The 23,155-nt window shown below is 48.9% G+C and overlaps 1 protein-coding gene across 3 annotated transcripts in view; it reads left to right on the forward strand.

Moving 5' to 3' along the window:
- LOC101939989 (gamma-aminobutyric acid receptor subunit gamma-4) overlaps nt 1-23,155 on the forward strand; it is a 74,144-nt gene that overhangs the window by 34,793 nt on the left and 16,196 nt on the right. For all 3 annotated transcript variants that reach the window (XM_008173674.4, XM_005285700.5, XM_065556425.1), the window contains 3 exons: nt 13,309-13,529; nt 14,216-14,298; nt 19,344-19,481. In XM_008173674.4, the coding sequence (XP_008171896.2) occupies nt 13,309-13,529; nt 14,216-14,298; nt 19,344-19,481 (442 nt within the window). The remainder of the gene's footprint in view (nt 1-13,308; nt 13,530-14,215; nt 14,299-19,343; nt 19,482-23,155) is intronic.

Raw genomic sequence — 23,155 nt, forward strand, 5'->3', positions numbered from 1 at the left:
AAGTAGAGACTCAAACTGTTGGCAGGGCTACAAGCAGCCTATGCCTATTAATGCACCACCGGCAGTCGATCTGAGCAGCCCCATGATAACACAGGAACTTTATTGGCAGTAATCAGCTGACAGTCCTGCGGCTGCTACTGGGGCTTATTTCTCACAGTCCAGAGTTCTAGCACCATTGCTCTGTGTGATGGGGGCATGTAGAGACCCTGCCCAGAGACTGGCCAGGGAAAGAGCTAGAGGTAGGACAACAGTTAACTGCCCTGAGTGCACTGATTTGCAGCACGGCAGCGCTTGACCCACTGTGGCGTATGTCTCAGCTCCTGACTGCCATGGAGATGGTCTGTGGGGAGCAGGGAGGCTGAGTCTGGCAGGGACAGTCTTGAAGAGGAAGGAGCTCAAGGTAGAGGCCTGGAGCTGAGGAGAACTGGGGAAGCCTCTTCTTCCTCTTTGGAACTTGGCTCTGTTTGGATTCTGGCTGTTGGCTCAGGCCCATTTCTTATGGCGTGGGCAAACCAGGGAATTAAAATACTATAAAATGGCTGGCTTCACAAAAGGCATATATTAATCCTGGGGCTTTTCAAGGGGCCTAAGGGAGTGGGTACCTGAATACCATTGAATTTCAGTGGAATTTGGGCCCCTAAATCAATGTGTCCTTTGAAACTCCCAGGCTCCACTCTTGGAACGGCTCCATGTATACTATGCAGCCCTTACAACAACAAAGCAGTTAGGAAAGGAAGACTTGGGCAAACAGCTGAGATTCTGGGGACTAAATGGTCCGGGGAGACAGGGATATAACTTCCTAGGTAGATCTGTTCCATTGCTTTTGTCTATGAAAGGAGCATAAATCTGACTTGTGCTTCCATTTTGTCATCACATTACAGGTTGCTTTGAGCTCAGCAAAGAAACTGGCTGGTCAGGGCTAAGCCTAAGCCTGTCCGTGGAGGGAGGCTGCAGTGAAAGGGTAGGGATCCCCACAGTTCCTTTTCTGTAGTCTGGTCTCTTTCTCCTAGTTGCCTGTTCTGGGTTTATCTTGCTCCCTGAAACCCCATTAAGAGGACAGATCTGAATTAACAGAGGCAGGAGAAGAGGGGAAGCGAGGGATTGGGGATGAGACGAGAGATAGGAGATGAGCGAGAGGAGCTGGTGGGGGAGGAAGTGAGAGAATGAAACCGCTTTCATGTGGAGAGTCACTGGAGCGGATTGCTCCCCACACCTCTCCGGGCCAGGAGATAGCTGTGTCAGGAGTGTATTTCTGCAGCATGCTCCCTTTTGTGAGGTGAACTTTCTCTGCATTGATTTTTCCCAGAGAGCTGGAAAGGGCTGGGATAAACCACAGACACTGAAGTTCCTCTGGGCCTGGGAATCTCAGCACTATGGACAGCGGCTTGTAAACATGATCATTAGCAGAGTGGCTCTGAAGCTCAATGAGCCTGAATCTTGTGGATGAGGGAGTGGGGAGGGATGTTTATATGGGCATGGGTCCCAGTGCTGTCTATACTGCTCCCTCCGGTCTCAGATGGGGGTCCTCCCCACTCCAGATGGGATCCCAAACATCCCTGTCCCTCTGCTCGGCTTGAGTCTCATGCCTCCAGTCTTCCCCCTGCTGTGAGAACATTGTATTTCAATAGCCCCCCTTTGTGGCCAATCAGTGCCACCCTTTGCTTGACTACTGTTCCTGTTGAATTGTTGCTGCCCTCCCTTCTCTTCCCTGGGGCTCAGCGTGCCACTTCCCCAACCTGGGAACATGCTGCCAAATCTACCATTTCACTCTTTTACGGCAGCTACCACCATGGTGGAGTCACTCTATTCCCCCTCCCCATCCCCTCAGAACAAGGGGCCTGCTATAGCAGCAGTCACATCTGAGCACCACCCTGAGGTGAGAGCTAGCTGCACTGCTGGCAAGCAGGACTGGGAGTGTAATGCTGGAGTCACTGGGTCACAACATCTGATTAGAATCTCTGAGCCAGGCTGGAGTTTTCAGGAGGGCTCAGTGCCCGTAACTTGGATCTGTTTCCTCTTTGTACAATGGCTCAAACCAGAATCTTCCCCCCCCCCAACACCCCCAAAACTTTGGTGGTGATCAGCTCCAGATCTGGACTTTGCATCACTGGCCCATCACTCCTGGTTATTATTTATTGATCAAAGAGAAGGGAAGCACTAAAGCTGAGTTGTTTGTCAGGGGAGGAAAGGTACCCGGAGGGTTCATACTCCAGCTATCATCTCTGCAGTTGGCTCCTCAGCACAGAGATGCTCCCCACAGACTCAAACTCCAGAATTTTTAACAGGACAAGTTTTAGTGCGAAACCTGATGGGTAAACATGGGCAAATTGCCCTAAAAGTCACAACACTAGATTTTTTTTTTTTTCATCATCTGAATAGTGAGGGCCTTTGATTTCAGTGTCATTTTGAGCTGCGTTCTTTTCTCAACAGTCTTATTCCTCCACCTGAGGGATTGGACATCGGGCCCTTCCCCTGTGAATTGAGGGTAATCATGATAGGGAACGCCTAACCTTCCTGCCCCCGCACCGGAGAGGGAACAAGCAGTAGGAGCTGGAGTGTTAAGACGTGCTGCTTCTAATAATAGGACCAAGAACACTGATGCTTGGAGAGGTTTTCAGACCAGAACAAGAAGCCAGGTGGATGCTCAGAAATAGGAAGGACAAAGGGAAACGAAGGACATGGAGAAACTGAGGTGGAGGCATGATTGCTTCAGAGAAGCAGGGCAATAAACTGGCCAGGTGCATGGAAACCCAGGGGCCCTTATGTCTGCTGTAGCAGACAAGAAGTCTAACCCAGTCTCCTGTTTCCAACAGTGCCTAGGGCTGGATACTTCTGAAAAAGTCCTAAGACTTCCAGTGTTATAGTAAGTACTATATAGGGGATGTTTCTGCCTGACCTCACCTGCTGAGCAGCATATACCCTGAAACTTGCTAATTGGTAGCCCTTGTATTTTTTTTTTTACCCTGGTGAGTGTCACTGCAAATGCTAGTCTTATTTATAGAAATTGCAGCTCCTTGCTTGAGTGTCCTCGGGCTGTCCTGTCGCAGCAGTCCTGACAGGTTAATTGCACACTGCGTGAAAAGGTATTTCCTTCCGTCCCTTCTGATTTCATTGAGTGCTCCCTTTTTGTATTAAAGGTCAAATAAACAAGAGCACCTGCCTGGCCTGCTCTATGCTACTCATGATTCTCTCCTCATTATTGTCCATGTCTCTTTGATATTCCCCTCTCACCACTCCCCCACCCCCAGATCATGTGAGTTGTCACTCTAACCCTGACATCCAAAGCAGCATTTAAAAAGTAGCCCACCCAGAAACTCTCACAATGCAACACTTTTGGTATCTCTGGCATGGCTTTGCTAATGGTTTGAGTGCTTTCTGGAGGTCACCTTCGCTGGAGGGCATCCTTGTTTGCTTGCACATGGCTTTACACCCTGCACTGGGGAAAGAAAACAGTTAACAAGACTGAAAGGAGACTGTTTCTCTCCTGCAGTGCCTTGCATAGGATTTCACTGAGATGGTCTGACTCCACCATGTTAATTATGCCATCTCATCTGCTTTTAACCTTCCGTGTCCATGCCTGTGCCTTTTTAATAATAACCTCGTCAGCGAACATGTGGACAGACTGTGCTTTTACTAGCCAAAGTCTGGCTGATGTCATGTCTCAACTCAAGAATTTTCCTGATTCCCCTTGGGAGATGGCTGCTAATCAGAAGCTAAAATATACACTTCTGGGTCATGTGCTCTGGAGTCAAGGGTGAATGAATTGGCATACCAGGCTTCACTGCCAGGCAGACAGCAACCCACCAAGGTAACAACATCCCGCTTTAGGGTTCCAAGAGGAAATGACATCACTAGAAGGCAGGAAATTGCATTGTGAGGGAATGGTTCCCTGTTAAAGATGTATGGGGAAGCCTCATAGCAGTGGAAATGTCTCATTACTCTGACTGGACAATGACTGCGATGAGCAGATGTTGGCATTTGCCAAAAGGGAAAAATCACAAAGCCAAGGGGAAAGGATGAGAAGGCAGCAGGAGATCAAAGCACCGTAGTCATTAGCCAGTTAATCCCCTAAACATCCCTGTGAGACTACATCTCTGATCGGGGGAAATGGAAAGTTAAATGATTTGCTCTAGGTCAGTGGTTCTCAAACCTATTTCATCATGCCCCACGCCCCCCTCACTTCTTTGTGTTGGTAGTCCAGCCCAAACTCCTTCCTGCCAGGCAGTAAGTGCAGACTACTGAACTCCATAGCCCCTAACACTGCTCCTTCTCCCAGGGAGTGACTGGAAACTACTTCCCCTGCAGCCCCTTTCTGCTGCCAATTTCCTGGCTTTATACCAGCCACACCTGTTCCTTCATAGCTGGGCTCTAACTTCAATCAGGTTTTCAGTCCCAAGCTCTCCCTCAGGAGCAGACTATCAGGTTAATGGACCTCATTTCACCTGGTCTGCCTTGAGTGGGGGTGGACACCTCATCATAGGGCCCCCTTGTGCCAGGTGCTGTACAAACACATAGGGTTAGATTGTCCCCACCCCAAAGAGCTTATAATCTAAATGCACACTATGGATGAAGAAAGGGAGGGGAAACAGTGGCAGAGAGCAGTAAAGTGGCTGGCCCAAGGTCACAGAGTAGGTCAGTGGCTGAGCTAGGACTAGAATTCAACTCACCTCTCTCCCAGGCCACTGCCGCAGTATAAAGTGGGAAATGCGTGTTGTTTGGACTTCAGAGCCTTTCCATTCAACTTGGTCTGATTATTCGTAGTAGCATTAACATTTTCAGTATGTTTCATTTGCAGAAAATACTGGCATTCTCCAATGGCCGCAATAATAATTCCAAATCTCCAAGGACGTTAACCAAAGACTAATCAATAAAGTAGATCAAGGGTCTGCTTTATATTGACTCTGAGCTCAAGTCCCATTAAGGGTATACTTTTATTAAAACTATTTACTTTCCCCCAACAATACAATTTATAGATTGAATTAATTCTTGCCACCTTTCTAGAGCAAGAAAAGCAAGCAACAGAGCAAGAAAAAGAAAGAGCTGATCCTAAGTATTTAACTGGTAAACAGAAAAAGAATAGTCCAGTCATGTAGGACCTGCTCCAAAGCCCCCTGAGGTCAGTGGAAAGATTCCCATTGATGTCCATGGATTTTGGTTGAGGCCCATGAAGGCGTAGGAACACATCCTCAGCCACTGTAAATTGTCAAAGCCCCACTGAAGTCAACAGAGCTATGACAGTTGACACCAGTGGAGGATATGCCCCACAGAGTGGGATTTTTCCACAACTCCCAGCGTTGATCTCAATGAGTATGTCTACACAGGGATAAAAGATCTGCAGCATGGACGCAGCTGGCCCAGGTTCCTAGGGCTCAGGCTAAGGGAATAACAGTTGCTGTGTAGCCCTCCTTACAGGGTCCCAGAGCTCAGGCTCCAGCCTAAGCCCAGACATCTCCACAGCAATTTTTCAGTCTGTGAGCCCAAGTCTGCGGATCCAGGCCAGCAGTGGGCATTTTTACTCCCAGGGTAGACATACCCAATTTTTCTTCAAAGGGATCAGATGCATTGTGCTTTGGGGGAAAAAAACCCATAAGGGGGTCAGATGCACAGCTGGTGTAAATCAGCATAGCTCCACTGAATTCAAAGCCAGCCGCAGCAGAAAAGGGATGAGTGCTGAAGAGTCATCATAATAGGAGAACAAGAGTTAAATTGGTTCCCTGACCCAATGCCAGTTCAGAGCCCCATGTGCAAGAAGGGCAATGCTAGCCCTTGTTTAACTGGACTGTGTGCACAGCTAGCTATCCCTTTTCTAAAGGTTGTTTGAGATGCTCCCTAAGGATATGTGCTGTTTTTTAATGTGTGAGTGAATTTATGGGTTGCTGAAAGTCAGAGATGAATCGCACTGACTTGACCCAGACATAGTGCAGACTGGAGGTGCATAAACTTCCCCCATACGCAGCTGTGCCAATGTAGCTCTGAATTGACCGGCAGCACATCTGGCTATTCCAGTCCTGGGATTTTGTATGCAGCTCTGCCAGTTCACCTCCATCCTGGCCTGCTACTTCCCCCTCTTATTCCAGCTCTGCACAGAAAAACCCTAGCATGGCTAATGTGGTTGTGAAGAAGAAACAAGTGGAGCAACAGCTTATGCATTTAATAGGCCTCAAGTGTGTTGCTGATTTTAAAGTGTTTGCTGAAGTATCATGCCAGTGCCCCATGGTTGGAGGGGGGTGAGGATGGGATGCATCAGGTTTGAAGATTTCAAACAAGGTCATACATTTTGAGTCCAAAAAGCATCTTTAGTTCTTGTTGCTGCTTAATAAGTAGGTTATGATTGTCTTGTGCGCCCCTATCAGGATCAGGGCCCCCTCATGGGGGGTCTAGACAGCGTCCTTCCCTGGAGAACTTACAGTCTAGAGAATTGTACAATGCAACTTTATGTTCTAATAAAAGTACTTAACAACATAGTGCTTTAAAGCACTCTTGGAAGATTAACTAACTAATCCTCAGCACTGCTCTGGGGAGTGGGGAAGCACTTCTGCTGAAAGAACTTGACACAAAGGGAGGACTCCTGGCTTTCCTAGGTCTACACAGCAAGGCAGGACTGAATTCAGAGAGGCATCCAAGGCCCTGTCTACATGGGAAAGTTGCAGCAATTTAACTTAAATTGGTTTTAAACCCATTTAGTTAAAACAGTATAAATCCCTATGTGGATGCTCAGTTTATTTTGACTTGGCTTAAATATGTTCCCAATCTATTTAAAATAATCTGAAATAACCCATTTTAAATCAAATTAAGACTGTCTACACAGGTTTGCACTGGTTTAACTAAATGGGTTTAACCACTGATTTAATGTCTTTGCTTTGGAAGTGAATTAAGCTAAATCAAATTAAGGTCACTTTAATTCTGAAGGAGAGTGTCTACGCAATGGTTTAATATAGTTTAACTAATCCACTTTCAATTTCAATAGTTATTTTGGTTGAATTTTCTTGAGTGTCCCCGTGTAGACAAGCCTGAAATTGAGATGGTGCAACTTTCCCATGTTGACAAGGCCTACATGAGTCAAAGTTGCTGTAATCCATCCTTTCTTCTGGCCAGCTCATCACACCTACTCAGCTGCTCTTAGACTCCTGTAGGCTCAGACCTGCTAATTGATATGTAATTTATGCCCCACCTATATATTGCCTTGAATCCAGCCCACAGAGTCTAACACAGTCTGAGCCTGTGTAATGTACACATCCAGGGCCAGCAGAGAGAGGCATAGCATGAAAAGCAACTAAGGGCAAGTCTACACTACAGTGCTACATCAGCGCAGCTGTACTGATGCAGCTGTGCCACTGTAGCGTGTCTGGTGAAGCACTCTCCGGTCAGCATAATTACTCCACCTCCGTGGGAGGCAGAAGCTCTGTTGGCAGGAGAACGTCTCCTGGCAACATAGCACTGGTGTGGACGGCGCTTAGGTCGCTGTAACTTGCATCACTCATAGGGGTGTCTTTTTCACACCCCTCAGTGTCATAAGTTACATCAACTTAAGCAGTAGTGTAGACCTACCCTAAGAGAAGGTGTCAGTGGATTACATTACAGTAAAATAACTTCCACCCTACTTTAATTTACAGCTTCTTCTAGCTCCTTAACATAGAGTCCCTCATACACCTGGGCAGTGGGTATAAGTAGGTCTAAGATAAGGGCACTGAACAGTGTGAGTTAAGATAATAGAAGGAGGGTGGGGGTGGTCTGAACTTGGCCTTCAGTCTGTAAATTACAACATTTTAGACTCCTCTGCATTCACGGGGTCAGATTCCGAAGTGATCTGCAAGAAAAGATATAAGGTAGAGACTGTAGGGTGTGAGTCTTAACAGAAGTAATTTACAAAAGAACCAGGAGAAGGTGTGAATTACACCAGTTTAGAATCCATTAGTCTCTCCTCTGAATTTGGCCCCCATTGTCACAGCTGGGATTAGAATTCCTGGCTCCCAGTCCCACACTCAACCCCCTGCTGCCTGCCTTGCATATAGTACCCTTCAGACATGCATTCCCTAATGCTCTGCAGAGATTAGCACCGGGAAAGGTGAGGGTGATGGCGGATGAGAGGGAAAAGAGGTTGGCAGTCAGTGAGGAGAAAAGATGGAGGGAGGTTTCCGCAGAGGAGAAGGCTTTCTCTCCTACAGCACGGGTGGGGAGTTGTGAACAGGGACAGGAAATGGCAAAGTAATGGAATATGTATTATTTTGCCTTCAGATAACTAGCTGAATGACAGGTTTCAGAGTAGCAGCCGTGTTAGTCTGTATCCGCAAAAAGAACAGGAGTACTTGTGGCACCTTAGAGACTAACAAATTTATTAGAGCATAAGCTTTCGTGGGCTACAGCCCACTTCTTCGGATGCATATAGAATGGAACATAGCTGAATGAATTGCTTTTGGAATTAGCTATCTACATATACACATTTGCTTCTGGGCTGAGACTGTGCATACGAAATTTTGGCTGGCAGGGTAATTTGGGAGAAAATAAGTCATTTTAGAAGGAAACTGCCACCTCCACTAGAACTACAACACTGCTAGCCTGAGTCTCTAATGTACGCCAAGGCTGCTTAAGGACAACCTTTTCTCTCCCCCTCTGCATTTCCTGCTTGTTATGTGTTTCAGACGCTCCGTGGTGTTGGGTAATGTGTATAGTTTTGCTTGAGCAGTGGATACAGACCACACCATATGGATCTCAGATGACACGATAATAATTCCAAATGCAGCTTAGCAGCCTGAAATAAAATTGGTCACTGAGCTCAATTACCATTTCATGCATATGCAATGAGGAGACATGTTCTGCGCGGCACAAAGGAAACTGTAGATTGAATGCCATCCACCCACATGTTAATTGCATCACTTAACACTGTATAGGCAGCCCTGATCCTTTCCCTTCTTGACTCCTCCTCTTCCCAAATATCCTGCCTCAGCTACACGAGTAAAGCAGGCATGGGCAGCCTTCTGGGAGCCGGCCTCCGCTAGCATCGACAACGTTGACACAAGAAAAGAACAACGAATGGCAGATGAAATGGAGCAGAGTGGCATAAAAGCAGCTCCCAGTGATGGGATTGATTGAGTGTAGATGGCAGGGTGATGGGGAAGTGCTGAATGGCCAAATCAGATCTGAGTCCACAGGACTCCCAAATAAAGAATGTCACATCGCCCCATCTGGGCTTTGGATAACTATGTGTTGTCACAGCTGGAGTTTTGGTGGCCTTCAGGCAGCCAGTCTTTTCAGTGGCTGGTAGTTCTCTTTAATAGTCTCTGGCTGTTTCTTTTGCACGTGGTGTCATATTGGAGCATGTGTATGTGTGGTACACCAAATATTACCCAGATGGCTGGATTGATACTTAGCTCTTAGAAGATGTTCCACTTCTTTAGCACCTTTCATCAAGTGATCCAAAAACATATTTCACACATCAGTTAATCCTCACAATAGCCTCTGCAATATTGTCATAGGAATGTTTTGCAATAACCATTTTCCAGGTGGGGAAACTGAGGCGCAGAGAAGTCTTGCTCAAAGTCACAGAGTGACCCAGTGGCAGACAAGGAATCTGGGAATCCTGGCAGGAGAGACCCCTTAAGTAAATTGTATATAACCAGCATTCAGAGCGCAGACTTATGCTGTGTCAGGTAGCACCTGAATTTAAGATGGCTACAATACCACATTGTACTGCTAGAGCTTGAAATCTAGGCGATCTAGATGATTTCATGAGCTTTCCATCATGCAATATGGCAAAAATCCCACAGGCAGAATCTGCAACAAAAATATTTGCAAGCAATTTTTCAAATAAAATCCACACCTTTGCTTTGCTAGTACTTGTGAGGCTTGCCAGGAACAGTTGTGCATGGGGAAAGGGAAAGTTTTATGAATAATTGCGTGACTAGATCTTTACATGAGTATTCACATCATTCACTAGCACCTTGAAAGTTCCTTGCGGGACTGGGAATCAGCCACTGAGGAAGCACAAGGTCATGTGACTTAGATGACCAAACGCACAGAGCAAATAGGACGTTATGAATAGCAATAGTCACAGAGTGCAGTGGGTCAGGTGCCACCCGCAGGCTAAAATGTGTTTGCATAAATCATGCCTTGGCTAATTTTGAATAACAAACACATTCATAAATATCAACGTCTACCCATAGAGCATTCACCAAGGAACAAAGGGGACAAACTCAGCCAGTAAATTTTTCCCTGCAAACTGTTCACCCAGTTTTGCTCACAATATCCGCTGCAATTAGATGCAAAGCTGGAATTCCCAGGAAGGCTCCGCACTCACAATCTGAATTCTTCCCATTCCATCAGAGTGTGTTTAGGGCATAAATGAGTTTCAGGCATCCCTGTCTGTCATGATGTTTGCTGGAATGGCAAATGAAATGGTTATGTTTCCATAAGTATTTTACAAAGATCCATTTTCGGCTGTAGCTCAACCCCCATCTTGGAGGGTCAGTGGACTGCTTTTGACATGGCCCCTACCCTTTGATGCATCTGTCTCGGGTAATCCTCCCAAGTTAAAACTCCACTGGCGCTGGCATAGCATTGCACTGCGTCCAGGTACAGACCCCAGGGAAGGGCTCACAAAAGGAGGCCAGATTTTCAGAAAAGCTCAACATTTTTCACGCTGCGCTCGTTTAAAAATCTGTCAGTGTCACAACGGGAGCTGCGGGGCACTTCTGAAAATCTGGCCCTGAACTCTTCGGAAAACCTTGCCACCCATGCAGCTTGAGTCCAGGCATGAATGCTGAACCCTTGCTAAACATGATCTGGATCGGCAGCCTCCTCCACCCATCTCTCACTGAGACCAGGTTCCCAGGAGCCAGCACGCACGATGAATCTACCATCCCTCGGCATTGCTCTTCTGCCATGATCTCATTCTCATGTGAGGGGCACATTCAACACCAATGACATTCATCACTGGTCAGTTGACAGCAGAAGGACAACATTTCAAAGCAGGGAAGATGAAGCAGAGTGTCTAGCACTCCGCTCCCCTCCCCATGTGGGGAGGACACATTTTTCAAGGCCGTGCTTCTATTTTAATAGCCAATTTTCGGATGCCGGTTCTAAACCAGTGGCCAGGGCAGCAGGGGGAGGACATGATGCAGTCATGAAAACTTGCACTGAGATAAATCAAGAGAAGGAGGGAGAGAGGTGGCAGAGTCAGACACTATTCATCATCGTCCAGGAGGGAGGAGAGACAGACACTGCCTGAGTGCATTAAGGATTTTACTGGAGTGGAGGAGATCAGGAAGGAACAGGACAGTAGTGGTCAAAGGCCATTGCAATCTCATGGCTAGTGTGAAATGAGTTTGGTGGTCTCAGCCCAGTTCCTAGCAGACATGAGTCCCCATCTCAGACAGGCATATTCCCAGCTGGTACTAGGCTTGACTGGGCCATGGGCTTTGGAGGTCTACAGGTATACTGATGGGGGAAATATGTCCCACCCTTGTTCCAGGAAGAGCCAGCATTTAGTCTCCAGGGCTAGCAAACCCTTTCACGTGCATTGTTTACTTCAGTGGAATGGGAATGTAGACTAGACCCAAAGCATCTCACAAGTGTGAACGGTCAGCCTGGCTCCTGCCGACTTGGCCTGAGGGGCGTTCTCTTTTGGCTCACCTGCTAGAATAGCTGCCTGTGAACCATGAGGTTTCTGGTTCCTATCCCACTGGAGGGACCATGTGGCTAGGATAACACACACCAGTGAATTGAAGCACTACACTGGTCAAGATGAAGTAACTCCCTCATTTCACTACTGTGAGGCAGCAATCCGGGTCATGCACTGACCCTGAATAAACTGCCTTTCTAGCAGGCTTTCCAGTTCCCAAGCACTCAAGAGGGTCCTCTGTGGGAAGCTGCTCAGTCACCCTGGCTGATAAAATTCAGGAGGACGGATAGTCTTGTCACTAAGGCACTGGCCTGGTACTCAGAGCAGAGCTGGGCACAGAACAGAAATTCCCTTTCTAAACATTTCATCCAGAGAACGTCAACTGGGGATGTGTCACCAATGTCGGAACTTTTTCCCCTTTTGTTTTCAAAATCAGAATTTCGGCAGAATCAACCTGATTATGTGACGCCTTTTGATTTTGACAGAACTGCATTTTCCGATGGAAAACTGTTCCATCAAAGCTTTTTCCAAGAGCTGGGCTCACTTCCTGATTCTGCCACAGACTATTCGTGTGACCCTCGGCCAGTCAGTTAATTGCTCCGTGCCTCAGTTTCCCAGCTGTAAAATGGGGATAATAATGTATCCCTGCTCCCACTCTTTGTCCGTCTTGTCCATTTAGAATGTAAGCACTCCATGGTAGGGGCTGTCTCTTACTAAGCGTATGTGTCAGAGGGCTTTCCCTTTCCCCTCTCCCCTGGTTCTGGTCACACAGACAGGACCAAAAGTCCAAAGTTCAGGCAATGCAATGTTTATTGGGGTTAGTTCCAAGGAAGCATATCCATAGCTCTACACGCCGGCAGAGTCTGTTTCCCAGTGTTCTGTTCCCAGCTCTGACGCCTCACAGTGTTTACCCCTCCTGCCCCACTTTCCAGCTCTGACACTGCAGAGCCTTGCCTGTGTCCCCATTTCCTATTCCCCATTCTCATTCCCTATTCCCCCCTCCTCCTTCTTAGCAGGCCCAAATATACCTGCAATGCATGCCTACAGTCCCACCCCTTTTGTACCTCATGGGAGGGGTAAGGAGTGAGGTTGTGCTACGGTCAGAGACAGGCATTTCTTTGGTCTTTTAATATTTTATACCTTCTCCCCAATCCTCCCTTGCCCGTCCTGACTGGTTGCTTGAGGTTGCCTTGAGATAGGGGTTGAGGCAATCTTACTGAGTAACACTTTAATCACTCTTATCTGTTCCCATTGTACTAACAAATCCATCTGACTAGGCAGCAACATACACAGTCTTTGTCCTTTGTTTACACATATTAGTATAAGATATAAGAGTAGCAAAAAGTCAAACCCAAAATTCTATCTCAGGCAGACAAATAAACCTATATACTAATAGTATGCACAATGCTTATACTACTATACACATATATTCTGTCTCCATGGCATCTCAACTGGTGCTGGTAGGTGCTAGGTGTAATAAATAACAGTAACATGGGCAACCCACCCATCTTCCCCTGCTCACTCCAGCTGGATGCCTTCTTCATCTTCTGTTTCCCAGGAGTTCTGGGTGTGGATCTGACTCAGTGGCCCCAAGACCCTGCACTCTGGGCTTTGGGAGCAAAGCGCTGTGTGTCTGTTCCAGGCTAGATAATTCCTCATAATAGGATATGCTCTCTTGTCTCATTTGGCAGGAATATACCATTGATATCTTCTTTGCTCAGACCTGGTATGACCGGCGCCTTCGCTTTAACAGTACCCTCAAAGCCCTCACTCTGAACACTAACATGGTGAGCCGCATCTGGATCCCAGACACCTTTTTCAGGAACTCTAAGCGGGCTGACTCACACTGGATAACCACACCCAACCAGCTGCTCAGGATCTGGAATGATGGCAAGGTGCTCTACACGCTCCGGTACGTCTCGGGCATCAGCCGCAAACGCAAAGCAACTAAATAACCCTTGCAACTTTGTGCTGCTGTGCTGGAGCACAGAGATGATGATGCAGTTGAGTCACAGTGCAAGAAGTTCCCAGGTGCTGTGCATATAGCAAGATGATGCACTGGTATCTCAGTGCTGGGTGTCACTGGGGGCTGTGCTGTGATCTAGCAGAGGGGATGCAGTGATACCTCAGTGCTGGGGGTTCCTGGTGCTAGTGGAGGTTACACAGCTAGACAGAGATATCAAAAAGTGTTACCATCCCAAATCAGGATGAAAATTCAAAATCATGGACATTTTTGTGAACCAAAAATCCGTGGGGAAAAAAATCAGGTTGACTCTTTTGAAATGTTTTATTTCAATTTTGACCATTTTTACCTGAATTAGCTTAAATTTCTAAATGAGCAGTCATTTCAAACTGGAATGTTTTGTTTCAAAAATGTCAAAATGAAACATTTCAACAATTTCTAAAAAAAAAATCCAAAAAATTGTTGAGTAAAAAATGTGGTGAACCTGACCCTTTCCTATAAACCATTTCTGTTTTGACAACTCAGCATTTTTTGACAACTGTTTTGCCAGAAAATTCCGATGTGGGTTTATTACACAGCTGTGTCTGAAGTCAGAATAAGCTGCATTGAGGCTGAGTCTTTTGTCTCACTTCCAGGCTGACCATAGAGGCGGAATGTCTACTCCAGCTGCAGAATTTTCCAATGGACACACACTCCTGCCCGCTGGTTTTCTCCAGTTGTGAGTATCAGTGCCTTAGATACAGTTTAAGGAAGAAACTCAACAGGCCCAAACTCTTTACCAAGGAGAAAAGACTCTGTTAGGTGGGTGTTAATTCAGACCCCATGTTCCTGTAATGCTGGGCTTCTCCCAGACAGCACCAGCAACAGACCTCAACCATTATCTTGGGACATCCTCCTGCTCCTGGGACAAGATTCTGTGCTGCATTAAATTTCTGCTCAGTGCAATAGAAGGGGACTGGGGAAATGGGGATATTGGTTATGCTCCCTGATTATCTGTCCAGCCTTGGAGCAGGTTAGAGTAGCCTGGAGGTCATTTTAACTTACACCAGTTGGCAGTGGTCCCCATGGGATCATCTATCAATTGAAGGTAGCTAGAGCACACTGCACTCCAGCCAGGAGCAGTGGGGAGGATGATATAGGGGCCATCTGTGATGACCGAGTGGGGATTCCCCCAAGCCAAGGGTGATAAGATATAGCCCATGCTCTTTGGCCACCAGAGTGGCACAAGGGGACATAGCAGGGCAGAGATCCTGGAGCTCATTCTCCATGAGTCTCAGAGGCTGGGTCTACACACTTGGGGTTGCTGGGCTCATGCGACAGCATTAAAAATAACCATGTAGCTATTCTGGCTCAGGCTGGAGCTTGGGCTGTGACACCCATCCCCTCCCTGGGCTTCAGCTGGAGCAAGAACGTCTGCACAGCTATTTACAGCATTGTAGCGCAAGCCCGAGTCTCTTGTCTCAAGCTCTGAGGCTGGCCGCCACAGGGGTTTTTTTTCCTGTGTAGATGTACCCTATGGGTATGTCTACATTCACTCTAAGCCTGGCTCTGTGGGACCCGGGCTAGTGGACTCAGTATTTCCAAGCCTGTGCCTGAGAATCCTCACTGCATTGTAAAACTGAGTTTATAATTGCTGGACCAGGCCTCACAGCTGTGCTAACATACTGCACTATGAAGAGCTTCTGACATAAGTCTGTGGTTTGAGCTGCATCCACACTTGGCTTGGACCCAAGTCACAGCGGGACTTGGGCTCTGACCCATCCCCCATCAGAGCCTGAACACCTGGGTCCTGTGTGTTTTCTAACCCGAGTCAGACTGATTTGTGTGTGGACAGGAGCACGGCTTGCACTCAAACCTGAGTCAGAGCCCAGGCTCGGCGTGCAGTGTAGACATACCCCAAGTTTGGAGCGAGCGGCACCGGTGGTGCCTGCTATCTACTGGGCTCCACCAGTAACTTAGCTTGGAGCCTGTCATCCCATTTTATGTCTTCAAAAGAGATTCTGATCAGCATCAGGAGACTGCAAAGCAGATGAGAGCTTCATAACCTCCAGCAGCTCCCTCCCCACCTCCCTGCCCCATCTCCCTGCCACTGACGAGATTCAGACCATGCGACTGTGAGCTGCTTATGAGGAAAACAAAATGCGGAGGAGATACGGTCCCCTCATCCCCTCCCACCTCTTGCCCCTCCCTCATTCTTTGCTAATTAACAGTACACGCCATGCATGCTCGACAATTAATTAGAAACACAGTTTAGTTATGCTGTCAGGCTCTCCCTGTCTCCCCTCCCCCAAGGAGCTATCATAAAGGCGTCAAGATCCCTGCTTCAAAACAAGTTTGACATTTCATTTTACAAATAAAACCAGGCCTGCGAGAAGCAACCACTGCTGCAAGGTGCGGCTGCTGGGGAACTGGAGATATGCTCAGGCTGGGAGGTGGGTGGAGAGGCAAGGAGAAGCATTAGAGCAGAGCTTTGGCCTGGTTGCAGTCATTGCTGTAGCTGCACCAGTACTAGCCCTAGTGTAACCAGGCAAAGCCGCTATTTGCACGGGGGTAAGCACCATCAGTGCTAATAGCAGTTTCGGCTGCCTATGCTGGGATTGCAGCAGTGCAGCAGTACCGGTCACTGGCCACTGATAGCTGAAATTGGGGCTCACCGAGTGTAGACATGGCCTTAGGGCAGTGGTTCCCAAACTAGGGGCGCCATTTGTCCAGGAAAAGCCCCTGGTAGGCCAAGCCGGTTTGTTTACCTGCCGCGTCCGCAGTTTCGGCCAATCGCAGCTCCCAGTGGCCATGGTTTGCTGTTCTCGGCCAATGGGAGATGCAGGAAGCAGCACGGGCCGAGGGACATGCTGGCCGCCACTTCCCGCAGGCCCCTTTGGGCTGGAGCAGCAAACCTTGGCCACTGGGAGCTGCAATTGGCTGAACCTGCGGACGCGGCAGGTAAACAAACCAGTCCACCCCGCCAGGGGCTTTCTCTGAACAAGCGGTGCCCCTAGTTTGGGAACCACTGCCTTAGGGCGTTTTCTTCACCATGTGGTGTGGCTCTGATGAAATTCTACCATTACCCATTTTCCAGCTGGCTGCAGACACCCTGGGAGTGGCTCTGCATGGACAACTAAGCTTTCCTTTAAAGCAACCTGATTTGATCAGGTGGGGCTTGAGCTTCCCCAATCCCACATGGGGAAAGCCCATACCATAGCACAGCATTACTTCTGGGTCATTTCCCAAGCTCCTCGGGGCGGGAGGCTGCAAATGTCATCAATGAGGAATGAGGTCACCCCTCTCCCCCGACTATCGGTGTTTTGAGTCACCAATAATAAAGGGACTGGCTGTAGGGCCGGGTGATCTCCTTTGGATACAGGCTGGAACCCAGGAGGCAGCCCTCTGGATAGACTTGTATCGGATGTAAGCAGAGGAACCTATCTCATGCTTTGGGATCAGATTAGCCTTTGGTTCCAGTTCAGCTCGAACTATAGCCTATAGTAAAACAGCAGCCTATAGGTCTTATGGTAAATACAACGCTTCTCCTGAACCGCTGCTCCGGCCTCTGAGGGGTGTCATCTGTCAGGGGCTCTCCAGGGACTGTTTGCTGAAAAGCAATGGAAGAGAGAGAGCATACAAGCCCCAGGGACTTGTGCAGGAAGAGCGCTGAACTCCAGTGTGGCATGGAGCCAAGAGAGAGAAGAGTTTTGACAGCAGTTCCTTAAGCCAGCCACTGGCCGTTAATTACAGCCCAACCTCTCTCTCTGATCCAGCTAACTGGCTGCTGATGCGCCGCTCATTCAGGGAGGCTGTCTGATTCTGTTGCCTACCAGCTGTGATGTTGCAGCCGTGCCTGGCCCAAAGCAGCCGCAGCCTCCCCTCAGATCACACAGGAATGGCTGATCCGGGGGCAGGGAACCATACACTAATTCCCAGCAAGGCATGGGAAGGCTGAGCCCATGCCCTGGGCTGCCCAGGAAAGAAGGGCAAAGGGGAGCCCCAAGCCCTCCAGCCCAGTATGCAGCTTCTCAGCACATCTCCCAAGGGTTTGAGTGGCAGTTACCTTCTTAACTGAATTTAGGTATGAATGAAAGTAGCCCTGAGCGAGTGTCTCCCAGGCAGTGCTGCCATTGCACCCAATTGCTGGCATGCCCCCCCTTCCTTTCCATCTTAGACCAGCTTAGCTCTGCTGGTGCGCCTCCGTGCCCCTGCTAGTCCCTGCCTGTCCCTTCACACCAGTTCAAACACCTCAGTCCAGACCCGACACACCTGCTGTTCCACCCACTCCTTCCTGTGCATCTCGACCCTGATCTGCAGCATCCCATTATTCCAATCCAGGGGCCACCCCCACCCCTGACCTATAGCATCTAATCCACTTCTAGTACTGATCTGTTTTCAGCCACAGAGCGTAATGTGCTTTACAGAAGAGGGCAGTAATATTATCCCCATTTTACAGATGGGGAAATGGAGGCACAGAGTGGGGAACTGGCTCACCTACAGTTACCCAGTAAAGCGGTGGCAGCACTAGGAATTGAATGCAGGTCTCCTGAGTTGTAGTTCAGTGCCCTATCCCCTAGGCCACACTACCTTCCCGCACTAAATTTTTCATTCAGATCCTGCAGCCCCCTCTGCTATGCCATAGCCATGATCTCCCATGCAGCAGCACCAGTGCACCACAATCCTGACCAGCAAACCCACTGTTCTCCCAATTGTGGGCTGCCACACCATGTAACTCCACTAGAGTCAAGGCTTGGATCCCACCCCTTAGTGTTGGATTTCAACCTTTACTCCTTTTGGCCTATTGGGATGCAGACTAAGTTGAGCCAATTTACAACATAGAGAGGGAACCCACTGCTCTAGTGAGCTACCTGCTCCACAGTCTGCTCTTACAGGGAATGGTAGTCGCTTGCCACATCAGCCTGCAGGGCCGTGTAGGTCTACAGGACTAGATCTCTCAGATATGGGCGGGGTGGGAGGAGGGGGAGTGAGGGACAAAGCAGTCAAAAATGCTCAGTAGAAGCTTCCAATGTACAGTTGGGAGTTGATGCAGGTCTGAAATTACCACAGCAGAGAAGAGTGAGCCAATGCACAAGCGTTAAAATAGAAACAATCATAGTCATGGGAAGGGCTAAAACCAGGTGATCTGTAGGGTGGCCAGGGTGGATGGAGGAGTGTTGGCTCAGACACCTGGATCAAGGGATGGGGAGAAGGCAGTGTTAAAGGGCCGGAACTACAAAAGACCGGGATCTTTGGACATTTTAAGGGGCTCTTAGACCCTCAGGAGCAGTAAAGCAACCTAGCTCTCTTGACTTCTGTGGAGCCACACTGATTTACACTGGCTCGGGATCCAAGCCAGTGCTTCTCTGTCATCTGTGCATTACTGCTTGCCTGTCTTGCCTCTTTAGGCTGTAAGTTCTTTGGGGACCATAGTTGGGTTTTGAAAGGCGCCTAAGAGTTAGGTGCCCAACTCCCCTTGGAAACTAGGCCCTGCCTTATGCAGGATGTCAGACTCATTAAGCATAATGGCCTTTGAGTCAATGAGAACCCCAGCCCAGATCTTCTTGTGTGTTTGCAAAGTGCCTAGAACAACAGGGTCCCACTCATGAGCAGGGCCTTTAGGCACGACCACACTAGAAATACGAAATAGCAACATTAATATATCACCGCAGTCCAAATTGTCTCCAGAGCAGATGGCACCAAAGAGACATGCAAGGTTCTTATTTCTGCACAAGGTGTCATAGCAATTCACCCGTTGTCCTTATGTCCTTGTCCCGTCCCCAGATGGCTACCCGCGAGAGGAGATTATCTACCGCTGGAGGCGTTACTCCATTGAAGTCTCAGACCAGCGCACCTGGAGACTTTATCAGTTTGACTTCACAGGCCTGAGGAACACATCAGAAGTTCTCAGGACAGGGGCTGGTAAGGCATCCTGGCCCGATAGAAACACTGCTGTGTTACAAGGGAGCTCTCCCCAGTTTCAGAGAGCATGTGCACAGAGTAGTAGAGGGCAGAGTGGTTAGGGGATTGGTGGGAAGCACCAGATGGGGAGGGTTACAGCAGAGAGCCGTAAAGCCCAAGATAGAGTCATTAAAAGAAGGGTCCAGCTACAGGCAACCTGTAGGGAGATATGCTCGCTAAAGCCCATGGAGAAGGGCAGCAGACCCAGCATGTAGCTAGGCACAGTATGGGGTAGGACAGAGGCACAAGATATCCACCCACAGCCTGAGGCTGGAGTAGAGCAGAGAAAGGACCTAGCTAGAGACAGCAAGGGTCAGGTAGGAAGGGGAATGGAGATAAAGAGTGTGGTTGGGGACAGCATGAGGGCCAGGCAGAATGGGAGTCAATGGCTGAGAAGTGGAGGAGTAAATGAGAAGTAGGGCCTTGTCTCAGGACAGTTCCTGAGGGTAAATGTCCTGGCTGAAACCATAGCTGTAGTATGCTGCTAGCCCATCTCCAGGACAGGACAGCTGATGGAACGTTATGCAGAAGTTGCTGTTAGTTGTGGCTGCAGCTGGGGGACATACTCAGTCTGAACTCAGGTTCCATCTAACGGCCACTCTGCCACGTTCTAGTTGTCCGGAATGCACGTGAGTTGTGTTGTATGATGGTAATGGAGCTAAGCAAACCCTTGGAGGTGAAGACAACAGTGGTGTCTAACAGCAGGAGTAAGTGGAAGGATGTCAGGACGCCTTGGTTTTACTCCCTGCCCTGCTATGAATTTGCTGTGTGACTTTGGGCAAGTCATTGAAGCCTTCTGGCCCACTGCATACCTCTCTGTAAACTGAGGGTGAGAATAGGTGTGAGGGTGAATAAACTAACATTTGCATTGTGCTATGAGAGCCTCCCTTGAAAGATGCTGCTGAAGTGCAAAGATTTGTAAATTAATGTCTCAGGAAGGACAACAGGACAGTGAAGAATGACAGGAGGGGAGTGAAAACTTGTAATTCCACACTGGCAAGCTCAGTAGCAACACATGCCTTTAGCTAGCAGAGCTGGGCCTGATACACGACAACCCATGTTCCCATGTGCTGCAGCCTCTCACTTCAGAAACCTGCATGAATGTAAACCAGCTTTGCAATGCCAATATCACCAGGGAATGGAGAATCTTCAGCCCCCAGCCCTTCCCCGTCATCAGTGGCTTTACTGATCTCATCAGGGAACCCCACCCCACCGCCAATCATCAGCTTCACTTAGCTCACCAGGGAACCTGAAATCCTCTGTCACCCCCACTCTCTAGCTCTACCATTCAGCTTCCGGAGTGTGATCTCTTTTATCGTCAACACTTGTCTCCATTGCCCTAGGAGCAGGAAGTTTCAGCACCACCGCTGGCTCCTCTCCGGGACTGGAGAAGGCTTGTATCTGGAGGGATCAGGGCAGTGGTTGAGACGCCTGCCTGGCCAGAGAACACAACTACACATAGAAAAGGTCAAGTGAAGAGGGGTGCGTCTGTGACAGGCAAATATTAGCTGTGTGAAGAAAATGCTGCCACACTGGGACTTGTGGAGTAGGCAGCAGAGGGGGAGTAAGGTGAACTTGTAAATTAGGGGGCTTTCAGTGAGGGAGATGTGAATTGCACAGCTGTGCAGCAGAAGGTAGCAGCAGAGGCCTCGCATTCAGGAAAGCCCAGCTGAGCATCACCACTGAGGAGTGCCTGCCCTCCTGAAGAAGAGGGGAGATGTGATGTGATAGGGAGGGACTCAGCTGACTCCCCAGTATGCGTTGTGTTGGTAGCACATGGTTGCTGTAGGATTGCTGGCATGATGTGACAGGAGGGGAAGCCGGGAGAGGGACAGCATGGAGATCAAATCCCCCTGCCCTTGCGCCAGAAGAGGGCAGGGCCTTGCTGATGAAAGGAAAACAGCACTGCAAAGGGGAGCAGTGGGAGTGGGGCTGATCCACACAAGACAGCAAGCCCTCAGGCTTGGACCCTAAGAACTGAGGTGCAGCCGTATGGAGGAAACCCAGGTCTGTATACGCATGGGGAGTGAACACACCGGTTTGCTCTAGGAAGGAGCACTGGAAATGGAGCACTTCAAACTCCAGGATGGTAACAGCACCCATGGGAGCCAGGATTGAACAGCACATGGAAAGAAAATTGCCTTCTCCCATCAGGAGCAAAGGGTTTCTCCAGGATCAGCCCTTTGGGGAAGTAGGAGCGAAGAATCTGTCGCAGGGAAATACGGACAGGCACTGCCACATCTCTCATCCTTACAGATGTGAAACCTGCCTCCTGGCACTATAACTCTGCACCATGGCAAGGGAAACTGACCCATCAAAACAAACCGCTTTTCCCATCTCCTTTCCCAGTGGAAGCAGCTGGCTGGGGAACCATGTTAAACCATCAAAAAGCGCAGATTTATGCCAACACCTCTTGGTTTAAAAAGCTCAAATGCCAAAGTTAGCAGCTTGGCAGTGAGGGCAAAGGGATTAAAGCAGGCGAGAGGCTGAGAGGTAGAGACAGACAGACAAAGGCTGTAGCAGCCCATCCAATGAGAACAGAGCACTGGCCCCTCCAGGCAGGTGCTGCATGCACAGATCAGTCGGATCAGCTCCATGCCAGCTGCCAGCAGTGGGCCGTGCATATCCCACAATGGCACTGATAGACACGTGTAGGATGTATCTGAGAATTGCAGCGGACAGGCTGCTGGCTACAGAAATAGCAAGAAGGATGCTGGCCAACTAGTAAATTACATCAGACAGAGGAAACCAAGCCCTAAATTACATGGGTTGCACTCCCTTGCCAGGAAATGTTGTGAAGGCCAAAGGTATAACTGGGTTCAAAAAACAACTAGACAAGGCCATGGAGGATAGGGCCATCAGTGGCTATTAGTCAGGCTGGGCAGGGATGCAACCCCATACTCGGGGCAATGCGCTCACTGCCTGAAGCTGGGAGGGGACAATGGAGTGGATCTCTCTCTGTGCCCGCCCCTTGATGCTCTGGTACTGGACACTGTCAGAAACAGGCTACTGGGCTAGATGGGCCATTGGCTGACCCAGGATGGCAGTTCTTATGTTCTTAGCCACTTTCCTCCTCGGCTCAAATGCCCATCTTACTCCTCTCACCCCCAGAGCCCCTCTCTGCCCTGTGTTGGGAGGGAGTCGCTCTGCCCCTCTTGCTCCTCCTGGCCCTTACTGGAAGGGACTGGCTTTGCCCCTCTCACCCCGACAGCCTCTTCTCTCCCTCATTGGGAGGGGCTGGCTCTTCCCCTCACCCCCCAAAACCTCCTCTGCCCCACACAGAGACATGGGGCCAAAGCTCAGGAAGGAGAAGACATGGACTTGGCTGCTGGGCAGGCTGCCTGGGAGAAGCGGATTTTCAGGAGAGATTTGAAGGAGAAGAAAGTCTTCAGCGGCAGAGCTAGGAATCGGTGATCAGTGCGCTGATGGGTGGATCAGTATGTAAAGATGTCTGCAAATTAGTTGCTGCTTTATGGAGGGTGACAGAAGGGGCTAGTATCTGTCAGTAAGCAATATTGACTAAGGAGTAAAATGACGGGCTGACTGAGTTAGAAGCCATACTTCTAATGGCAAAGAGATGTTGAATGGATCCCACCTTTCCCATTGTCACTGCAGCCCTGCCTAGGTGTAGCTTC

Source organism: Chrysemys picta, chromosome 9 (genome assembly GCF_011386835.1).
Source record: "Chrysemys picta bellii isolate R12L10 chromosome 9, ASM1138683v2, whole genome shotgun sequence".
Taxonomy (NCBI): Eukaryota; Metazoa; Chordata; order Testudines; family Emydidae; genus Chrysemys; species Chrysemys picta.